Source organism: Euphorbia lathyris, chromosome 3 (assembly GCF_963576675.1).
Source record: "Euphorbia lathyris chromosome 3, ddEupLath1.1, whole genome shotgun sequence".
NCBI lineage: Eukaryota > Viridiplantae > Streptophyta > Magnoliopsida > Malpighiales > Euphorbiaceae > Euphorbia > Euphorbia lathyris.
Genome location: NC_088912.1, coordinates 18,930,659 through 18,942,275, shown reverse-complemented (window position 1 = coordinate 18,942,275; position 11,617 = coordinate 18,930,659). Strand labels below are relative to the sequence as shown.

At 30.7% G+C, this 11,617-nt stretch overlaps 1 protein-coding gene across 1 annotated transcript; it reads left to right on the top strand.

Moving 5' to 3' along the window:
- Nucleotides 1–475: 475 nt before the first annotated feature.
- Nucleotides 476–7,839, top strand: LOC136223580 (serine carboxypeptidase-like 51). Its single transcript, XM_066011666.1, has 13 exons — nucleotides 476–698; nucleotides 788–885; nucleotides 986–1,093; nucleotides 3,629–3,869; nucleotides 3,956–3,999; nucleotides 5,421–5,488; nucleotides 5,635–5,740; nucleotides 5,826–6,025; nucleotides 6,325–6,394; nucleotides 6,497–6,547; nucleotides 6,711–6,763; nucleotides 7,257–7,389; nucleotides 7,513–7,839. The coding sequence occupies exons 1-13, from the start codon at nucleotides 578–580 to the stop codon at nucleotides 7,588–7,590; spliced, it is 1,371 nt and encodes a 456-aa protein (XP_065867738.1). The 5' UTR covers nucleotides 476–577; the 3' UTR covers nucleotides 7,591–7,839.
- Nucleotides 7,840–11,617: the final 3,778 nt, after the last annotated feature.

Here is an 11,617-nt window from a genome sequence, read left to right as displayed (position 1 = left end):
ACTCGGTTGCAAAAAAGTAAGTTAAATGCAGAAAATGTATTACACACCTCTTAAAAAAAAGTAAAACAATAAAGATCGAAGTATTACAGTTGTAATATTAGAGAATACAAGGTTTATAATTGAACAAATAATAACTTTATTTTTACTCTATTTTTAAATTATGTAATAACATTTTAAGACACGTAGAATACATTTTTCGCATTTAACTTACTTTTTTACAACCGAGCGATCAATTGATTACATTTTTTGCAAATTCAAAGAACTAATTGAACATTTTATGCAAATTCAATGAACTATCCAAACACTTTAAAAATTCAGAAAGTCAATCAATCTTTTTAAACAAGTACACGATTCAAGGATGTATTAAGCCAACAAACAAAAAAACTATCATTACCTTAAATCTTGCCAGCAACAGTTTCATCATTTCTTTCTTTTTATTTTCTGATTTTTTTTTTTGAAAATCCAATATTGTCAGAAATAGAAACTCAATAAAAGTTTTTCATAAAATCATTAATTAATTATATAAATAAATAAATAAAGATCCATTTCTCTTGTTCTCTGCATTATTATTCATTCTATGGGGAAGAAGTTTCTTGTCTGTGTTTTCTTCTTATTTTCTCTGGTTGAGGAAGGAATTTCGATTTCAACAAAAACACCACATAAATCAGAAGATTGGGGATATGTTGAAGTCAGACCAAGTAAGCATTTTTTTAAAAATTACATAATTATTGATGAATAATTTCTTTTTATTTGCTTAAATATTTGATTAATTTTGTTAAAAAAACAGAAGCACATATGTTTTGGTGGCTATACAGAAGTCCAAAGAGAGTGGAAAATCATTCTACAAAGCCATGGCCTGTTATTCTTTGGCTACAAGGAGGACCTGTGAGTGTTTTTTGAAGCAAAATTCAAAACCCAGAAATTAATTTTGTTCATAAATTCAGATTAGGATTCAATTTGACAAATTTTGTGCATTTTGATGAAGGGTGCATCAGGAGTTGGAATAGGGAATTTTGAAGAAGTTGGGCCATTAGACTCTGATTTGAAACCAAGAAATTCTACATGGCTTCAAGTAGCCGATCTACTGTTTGTGGTAACTTCTTTTTCTTCTTTTAATAATAATTAAACCTTGAGAAAGAGAGAAGGAAGAAGGACATGTTTTTTTAATAGAATTTATTTTGTAAGCTTTAGAGAGTTGAATACCTTATTTTAAAGGGAGAAGGTACCAAAATAAGGTTAAGGTTTTTGGGGAAAGTATCAATTTAGATTTTATGTTCAAAATAATATTAATATAGACTTAAAGTTTATAATATAACATCAATTTAGGTTTAATATTTATAACATAACATCAATTTAGGAATTACTAACAGAACATGATACATCATCCGTTAAGTCTGCTAACTCAGCGCCACGTCACATAAAGTAACCAATATAGGCTTAAGATTTGTAGAAAGTATCAATTTAGGTCTTACGTATAAAATAGCACCAATATAGGTTTAACGTTTACAAAATATATCAAATTTAAGTTGTGCTTAAAATGAAGTAGCTTCTACTCTTTACTCTTTACACAGATTGTTTAAAAATGGGAGTTAAAAGTATAGGTAGGTTAAAGACAAAAAGATGGGGGGCATTATTGGATATACATCCCAAGTCCCACATCGGAAAGATACAAGGGAGATGCATAGTTTATAAAGAAGTTCACCAACTACATTAGTATGAGGTCTTTTGGGAAGGAGCCCAAAAACAAATCCGTGCGGGCTTGGCCCAAAGCGAACAATATCATACTAATGGTCGAGCTGTTGGTGAACTTGTGGGCCCAACAAATGGTATCAGAGCCGATGGTTCGGCTGCTGAAGGGGAGGCTTGTGGTCCTTGGGCTGAGGGGAGGATTGTTGGGTATACATCCCAAGTCCCACATCGGAAAGATATAAGGGAGATGCATAGTTTATAAAGAAGTTCACCAACTACATTAGTATGAGGCCTTTTGGGAAGGAGCCCAAAAACAAATCCGTGTGGGCTTGGCCCAAAGCGGACAATATCATACTAATGGTCGAGCTGTTGGTGAACTTGTGGGCCCAACAGAGATAAACACATGGAAAAATGCATGTTATATAGAGTCTTGAAATTCACGATCTGGCATGTACAGAATGAAAACTTCATTCTCGATTCTACGAGTGATGGTCGACAGGTGTCAATCAGAGATCTTTCCCCGTTGGCGTTGCGCCAGATCCCACGAGTTTGACACAACTCAACTCTAACCATAAGTATTTGTAATTTGTTTTTTAATGGTGAATTATAATTTGTTTACAATTAACAATATATATTTTGGACTATTAGGTATTTTCTAAATCTAAATTACTAATTTTTTTTGGGACTGTTAAGCCTCTATAAATTTAAATTTCTAATTTTTTTCACCTATTAGGCCTCTATAAATCTAAATTTCTAATATATTTTTTTTTGCCTATTAGGACTCTTTAAATCCAAATTTCTAATTCTTTTTGCGTTTTAGGCTTCCCTAAATCCAAATTTCTATTTTTTTTTACCTGTTAGGCCTTTCTAAATCCAAATTTCTATTTTTTTTTAACCTGTTAGGCCCTCCTTAAATCCAAATTACTAATTTTTTGGCCTAGTAGACCCTCTAAAATCAAAATTTTTAATTTTTTTACATGTTAGGAATCTTAAACAAAATGTAGTTTAATTTTGAGAAATTGTACATTAATACTTAAAAATTGGTTATTGACTACTCAAATTATAATATGCATATATACAAACAAAAAATTGAGCAAGTTTGATTTAGCAAAAAAGAATTTTTTTTACGAACGCATGTGTAAAATCGGTCCATCCCACCGAGTAATCTTGTACTGCTTTGATGTATAATAACATAAAAGTCCAAATGACCTTTAACTAATATAGACTTGCAGCAAATTGCTGCGTAAATCGCATTCCTTTGTTCAAGGGCTATTATGTTATTAACTCTAAAATTGAGGGGTCACAAGTATATTTGACCCCTATCATGTACAGGCAATTCATAACTGGTGTTTAAATTGATTAACAAATTTTTTTGTATGGTTTTATTCGTTAATACCAAAACTTCATTTCTAATATTAAACTCATCCAACTTTATATTTGATTCCTTGTAGTTATTTTAACCAAATTCCAACAATAACAATAACCGGAATAGACACTTGAAATATGGATTAAAAATTTTAAAAAAATGGCATGTCACCCACCCAAATCAACCTGTTTATGTAAAAAAAAAAACCCGATATGGACGAGTTTCCTTTTTAAACGGGTTGGGTTTGGTGACACTGTTATTTTCTTTAACTCTTTAGTTCCATGGAAAATTTATATGATGTGTCGTTTATGTGTCCATTTCGGTAATTATTATTGTCAAAATAGAATTAATTGAAAATTAAAAACACTATAAAAAAACCAAATGCACTTTTAAGTTTTATAGTTTAATGTGTATAATTAGAATTGGCTAAGAGTTTAAGGTTTCAAATAAAAAAAATAAATTTAAATGTAGAAAATAGAATTAATTGAAAAAATATATATATTTATGATATTGTTCATTTGGATCTTAATGTGATTTTTATTCTGATTATTAATTTTTTTTTTAAATGTATAGGACAGTCCAGTTGGAACAGGATACAGTTATGTGGAGAAGAAGAATTTATTAGTGAAAAATGATGAAGAGGCAGCAACTGATTTAACTGTATTATTACAAAAACTGTTTAATAAAAATAAGTTTCTTCAAAAAAGTCCTCTTTATATTGTAGCTGAATCTTATGGAGGCAAATTTGCTGTTACTCTTGCTCTTTCTGCCCTCAATGCCATTCAATCTGGCACTTTAAAGCTTCAACTTGGAGGTACACTAATTAATTAAATTAATTAATTCTTAATTAATGTCTATAATTTGCTTTGATATATAATAATAATTTTTCTGGTTATTTAGGAGTGGCATTGGGTGACAGCTGGATCTCTCCTCAAGATTTTGTGGTAAGTTAATGGATTAAATTAAAATTAGGTACTTAATCTATATGATAAAAATCAATTAGGTCCATTAAAATTAGGTACTTAATCTATATGATAAAAACCAAATAGGTGTTTAATCTATACCTTAAAAATAAATTAAATCTCTTACCTTCTAGAAGGATTTGGACCCTCTAAGGGTCCAAATAAAAAATAAATTAGGTCTCTATCTAAATCTTGATTTGGACCCTTAATCCTTCAAAACTGATCTGTTTGCCAATTTGAGGAAGGATTTGGACCCTTTAAATTAAATTGATTTCTCTTTTTGTTTTATTTTATAAAAGGCATAATAACTATCAAAACCACCAATCAAGTCTACGGAACTAAGCAAAAATCATAAATTGAATCTCATTCTAAATAAAAATCATCAATTGAGGCTTCATCAATAGTTCCAGACTCTACTACTCAAACTCAGACTCTACTACTCAAACTCGTTTTAAACCAACACATAGATTATTAGGGTAAATTATACCCATAGCCACTGAACTTTACTCATTTAATATTGTGGCCACTGAACTTCAAATCTTAACGGTATGACCATCGAACTTTACGCTTTTTCACTCAACGCGTCAAAACGACCGTTGACGACCTCAGAATAAAAAATTCAAAGAGTTAATGATATTTTAAAAACTTTAATTCTTGGAAATTTTTGTTTTGAGATCATTTAGATATTGTTTGGTTAGGAGAGAGAAAGTGACTTTTTAAAGAGAGAAAACTCCAAAAAAAGGTGATTTTGGAAAATAAAAAATGTAGTTTCATGGTGAATATCATTTTGAACAACTTTAATTCTTGAATATTTTCATTTTGAGGTCGTTAACTGTTATTTTGATGAGTTAGTTAAAATTGAGTGGCCACCGGTGTTAAAAAGTGTAAAGTTCAATGGCCATACCGTTAAGAATTGAAGTTCAGTGGCCACAATGTTAAAAAGTGTAAAGTTTAGTGACTATACCGTTAAGAATTGAAGTTCAGTGGCCACAATGTTAAAAAGAGTAAAGTTCAGTGGCCATACCGTTAAGAATTGAAGTTCAGTGGCCATCCCATTAAAAATTGAAGTTTAGTGGTCACAATGTTAAAATAGATAAAGTTCAGTGGTCATGAGTGTAATTTACTCTAGATTATTACTTTCTATATCAAATAGTTCAAAGTTTCTGATTTTAAAATAGAATGAAGATTCAATTGATAATTTTTACTTAGTTCAGTGACCTAATTAATGATTTTAAAATAGAATGAAGATTCAATTGATAATTTTTACTTAGTTCAGTGACCTAATTAATGATTGCGATAGTTTAAGATACTAATTAATTTCGAAGCTTTAATTTGGAGAACCAAAATGGGGTAATACTTTATAAAATAATTTAGGAATCCTAATTTTGATTTTAAAATTGTAGCTTTCTTGGGGTCCTCTTCTCAAAGATATGTCACGTCTTGACAGCAATGGTTTGAAGATTGTTAACAGGTAATTAATTATATTTTGTACTAATAAATAAAAGTATATTTACTCCTTAAATTTAACATTTTAAAATTGTTATGAAATGTACTCCTAATAATTATTAAAGTTTGAAATGTATTTCATAAATCAATTAATTACCTATAAATTATCAGGATATCAAAAAAGATTAAGAAGCAAATTAAAGCTGGTCTCTACCTAAATGCTACTAATTCTTGGAGTGAGCTTGAAGATGTAATTTCACAAAGAAGTAACAATGTGGTAATTATTTTATTTTTATTTCTTTGTTTTTTATTTATTAATTGCATAATTCTATTTTTTGAGTAAATTTCTTTAATGGTTGCAGGATTTTTATAATTTTCTTTTGGATTTAGGAGAAGATTCCACCTCATCTGCAGATTCTAAAATTACTGCAGTCAAAAAATATTCTGCATATTTAGATTCTTTGAGATCAATTAATCCAAGTGGAGCTAATGATAATTACAAGGATAATCTAATGGATGTCATTATCAGAAAAAAGCTCAAAATTATCCCTGATAATATCTTGTAAATTTTTTCCTCCCTTATAATTATTGCTAAAATATTAGGTAAAATATATTCATGGTCCCCGAACTATAACACTAGTAACATTATGATCCGAATTAAAAATTCTTGAACTGCAATATTAAAGTCTGAATCAAGAAAAATCCGTAAAATAACAAACAATGATATGAACACATGTCCCCACAAATTTAGGGACTGTAATGTTAACCGAATTATGGTTTAGGGACCATGAATGTAATTTACCTTAAAATATTATTTAAGAAAGAAATATTAAAATATAAGATATAATAATGTATTTACAGATGGGGAGAGCAGTCAGAAAATGTTTTTCAAGCAATGGCAGCTGATTTCATGAAACCAAGGATTAATGAGGTAATGTGAAAAATCTTATTTAAAATTTTAAACTATTGATGCTAATTGAAATTACTAATACTAATTATAGTTTATATATTTTTATAATTTGATCTTTTGCAGGTTGATGAACTTTTAGCTAAAGGGGTCAATGTGACTGTATATAATGGGCAGGTGATTATTATTTATTTATTTTTGTTTTTTTTAATTTCTCTTCAAAAGAATTTATTAAAAAAAATATAATTTCACAATTTAACTCTAATCTAAAACATTATTGAATTTCCTTTTTAAGAAAAAATTGATTAATTATCTGTTTTTATTTACTGGGTTATTGCAGCTTGATCTCATTTGTTCAACAAGAGGTGCTGAAGCATGGGTTGAGAAGCTCAAGTAAGAAATATATCATAAATTCAAGAAAAAAAAAATTAATATTTTCAATTTTTATTGATTAAGTTTTTAATTTTTTTTAATAATTATTGATTATTATAATTACACAAATCAAGCTTTTAGTGACCAAAATCACCTTTCAACATAAAACTCAATTAACATGATGTTATTTATTTCATTTACATTAAAAATCTGTATTTTAAACAGTTTAAACAAATTATTTTTATTTATTGATGGGATTAAAGAGAAAATATAAATATAAATGAAATGAGTAATGCTTTCTTAACTGAATTAAGTATCCGTAACTAACTAATTTGACGAATAAAAATTTAACGTGTGCAATTCTAATTGATCGAATGATCAATATATAGAATTGAAAAATTATGAGCTAAATTGATAAAAATTGAAAACATGTATTTGTTTTTTTTTTCTGAAATTGAAGGAATTAATATAATATTATTTTATTACATTATTTTGAATCAATTATATTATTCAGGTGGAAAGGGATTCAAGACTTTCTGAAGAAGAAGAGAAGTCCTTTATTTTGTGGTCAAAATAGAAAAACAAGAGGATTTATCAAATCATACCAAAATCTCAATTTTTACTGGATCCTTGGAGCTGGCCATTTTGTAAGTAGAATAAATAAATTAAATTATATTTGATATCAATGCATTATTTTATATATATTCCAGATCATTAAGAAATATATAACTATAAAATATCAATAATTAAATTTATTTATTTTTGTAAAGGTACCAGTCGATCAGCCTTGCACAGCATTAAGGATGGTACATGCCATAACACAATCACCAGCAAAACTGGATTGGTAGATTTTTTTTTTAAAATTTGCGCACAATGCGCTTACATTAAAGAAAAAAGAAAAATGTCCACCAGACCCGGATGTGATTCGAACCCATGACCTCCTAAGGTATAGATAAGCTCTCAACCACTAGGCCAAGAGCTTCATCACAACTGGATTGTTAGATACCAATTCTTTTTTCTGAAATATTAGAAAAATTGTAATATGTTGTTTCTAATAAAAATAAATATCTTTGTTTCAATTTTATTTTTCTTTTCTTTCACAGTTATCTCAATGCAACATCTATATTAATTGTCAGCCTGAAATTCATAAAAATATGTAGAAAGAAAAAGAAACTGAAAAATCAAATTACATTACTTTCCCTTAGAATTTCAGCAAAGGTCCCTGAATTTAATTTTTCTAATTTTATTTAGTTTTTATTCAAAGGAAGAATTAATTTAATTATTTTTCAGTCTGTCATTGAATATTGTCTAATCAATAAATAATAAATTTAGTGACTGAATAAGATCTAAATCAAACAATAAATAAAATTAGAGAGAATGTTGCAGAATAATAGTACATTGACAATACATAATGGGAAAATAAATACATAAGTTAATCTTCTTCTTTCTTTATTTTCATTTGTGCCTCAAAAATTAATTTTAATTTCATAGCATCCTTTTCAGCTCTCCAAATGGAGTGCTCACATATCATATTAAAATTTTACTCTATTAAAAATTATATTTCAATATATACAAAAATTCAAATTGTGTCTACAAGTAACGGGTTTTTTTATCGTTAAGTTAGATTAATCAGTTTAAGGTTGTTCAGACACTCTTTAGATTGTTCCTCTTCCAATTAAAATCTATAGTAAATACAAGTACTCGAGTTTGAAATCTAATTTAAACGACTTAGAACTCTTACCATTCAAGTCAATCTTAATTCATAAAACGGTTTAATACATCGTTTGCTCCTTGAACTTGTTTAAAAAACTTGATTGACCGCTGAACTTTGAAAGTGTTTTGATAGCCCCTCAACTTGCATAAAATTAGGGATGTAAACGGGGCGGAGATTTAGTTTCCCATCCCCGTCCCTGCCTAAACGGGGATTCCCCGTCCCCGTCCCCGCCAGCTAAACGGGGACAAAACTATTCCCCATCCCCGCTTCACGAGGAAACCACGGGTACGGGGAATCCCCGTTTACCCATTAGTACAAAATTCTCAAGCTGACTATTTGCGCACTAAATCAGGAGTCAGTGGAGCAGCAGCAATCATAACCGCTCTCAATTTAAGCTTAGAAAGATCAAACTCCTCAACAATTGGATTCTTAACCAAAGCCAATATAATCGGAGGAACAATTGGGCAAAATTGATTTCATGTGTAATCAAAGCATTCATAAATAACCTTAATTCAAAGCTATTCATAACCACTACTTCCCCATTATTCCTAGGTTCCTGACTATCAGGGCTGTTATGTTTTACTTTGAAACATTTAATCCAAACATTACCAATGTACACAACACAACACAGAACTTTAATTAACATCAATCAATTATGAACATCCATACAAACACTGAATCTCCGCCCCGACGGGGCGGGGATTCCCCGCCCCTGTTGCATCCCTACATAAAATGTCCAGTTAACCCATTGAACTTGAGCAAAATGTAATCAATTAATCACTCGGTTGTAAAAAAAAAAAAAAAAAAAAAACTACATGCGGAATCTATTAGTGATGTCTAAAATTTATCCAAGTTATGAACCTTAGATCCTTAATTGTGCTATTTTTATTTATTTATTTTTTTTTTTTGAGAAATAATTGTGCTATTTTTAACATTAGGTAATATTACTCGACTATCAACATTAGGAGCATTTTTGCACTTTATCCATTTTCTTATTTATTTTTAAGATGTTAGGTTTTATAATGCAAAATGTTTTTTTATATAAAAAAAAAAAAAACTGATGAATTTGACAGAAATACATTTCAATTGTATATCAATTTCTTAACCTCCAACTAATTTAGATTAGGCTTAATACATACACACCTCTAAATTGGTTATAAAAACCGATTAACCCTCAAACTTTCAAAATAATCAATTAACTCTTACATATTAACCCTTAAACTTATTCAAGATACATATAAACCTTAACTAGTATCTGTACCCCTTAAACCTCAAACCAAAGGTTTCCTCTCCCCCGCAAACTTTTTCTTTTTCTACACAGCAGATTTGGATTCCTATATGGAATAATTTCATTTTACAATATATAAGATCCATCCGTATATCATCATCTACATCCAGAAAGTCGTATGTTTTGAAAGAAGCTTGTATACTTTGAAAAAAGCTTATACAGTTTGGGAAGAGGTGTTGATTGATAAAAAAAGAAAAATCTATTTCAACTAATATGCCCATACATAACATAGAAATCACAACTTGGAAATGCGCTTTCTTAGATTGAATGGTAATAAGATAAGTCTGAGCCAATCCATAAAAGAAAGAGTACCCAAGACTCCATCTTATTAGAGGGGTTTATTTCTACATGCACTCTTCAACTTGTCGAAACCTCTCTGTTTGCTCTACCGCATAAACTTGAGGGATTAATTGTTGAAACACCTTTCCACATAATTTTGATTTGACAAAATTGTTTAAGTATAATTTAAAATACATATTCTAAACATACTAAGTTTAAATGCTTTGATTTATTCTACTAATGTGTTTGTTCAATGTTGAGTTAAAACTGTTATAAGACATAAGAATTAAAAGGCCCAAGCCCAATACGGAAGCCAAGGCCCAAGTCAAACAACTCAGTACAAGTCGGCCCGCGTTTGTCAAAACGTTGCCGTTCTGGACAAAACGCAACTCAGCATGAGAAGGATCTAGAAGACCTTCGGGAACAACTTCAAGATGAAGCTGCTGAGTAGATTCTACAAACGTACAAGACAGCAGCTGGCGAAGGAAAACTTCCAGACAAAGTATTTCCCCTTTGGGCAAAGTTCAGACGACACAGTATGCTGTCCAGTTGACTTTACCATAAAAGGAGAGACAGTCTGCTGAGCTGACCGAGGACAGAAGATACACAATTCTGATTGGCCGAGAGCTCTGAGCAAGTCAGGATGACAACGACAGGAAGCCGTTTCCCTCCAACGGTTATTTTGAAATTCGAAATGGCCGATGCCCAGACGTCTCTATAAATAGTGACATCAGAAGCTTCACTCAAAACAGAACTTGATCAAGCCATTACGCTGACCAAATTTCTACAAGTTCTGCAAGCAAAGAAGCAAAGCAAATCTTACACTACAATTCTTATATCTGTGTAAAAGTCTAGAGTGATTGTTTCAATCGTCTAAAGTGTCTTAGCAAATCTTTGTATAGGACAAAACACTTATCATTTCTAGAGATAGAAAGGAGAGGCTGAGTACTCGGTTTTAGTACTCAGCGAGAGATTAGGATTGAGTAGAGGTATAGAGGAAGGTACTCTTGTCATACTCAGTTGCTAAGATTGTAAAAGGTTTGAGGCTCTACCTTTAAAGAGCTCAGTAGAGGATTCGAAATCTCGGAACGTGTTCCGGGGACAGGACGTAGGCTTAGAAGAAGCCGAACCTGGATAAATCTGCTGAGTGAAGTATTTCTTACCTTTAACTCCTTATATATACTGCTTGCTTAAAATAACCAAAAATTGATCAAGTAAAGAGGTCAAGTTGAGTTGTGCGCGTTGAACGTCTGAGCTCAGGAATAGACTCTAAGTGCTATCTCCTGACTCAAGCTAAGAAACTGACCTAGTCACCAGTTGACTAAGCCAGTATCTTACTATTTACTCAGCGCCGCTGTTAAAACCTTTTTCCTTAGAAAAAGAAGTCTGCCCTAATTGCAAAAAGTTTAAATAGTTCCTAACCCCCCCCCCTTGGAACTATACTTGCAACCTTACTAGGGACCAACAAGTGGTATCAGAGCCTTAAAAGCTCACTATAAAAGGTCTAACAACCTTGAGCTGATCCCTACCATGGGCGAAAACAGCACTCGGTTTCTCCCTGGAAACCAAACAACTCAAATACTGCCTGAGGGGC

Coding starts and splice junctions, on each gene's coding strand:
- LOC136223580 (XM_066011666.1), top strand. CDS start 578: ATGGGGAAGAAGTTTCTTGTCTGTGTTTTCTTCTTATTTTCTCTGGTT. Junction 6,395..6,496: donor TGAAACCAAGGATTAATGAG/GTAATGTGAAAA, acceptor GATCTTTTGCAG/GTTGATGAACTTTTAGCTAA. Junction 7,390..7,512: donor TCCTTGGAGCTGGCCATTTT/GTAAGTAGAATA, acceptor ATTTTTGTAAAG/GTACCAGTCGATCAGCCTTG.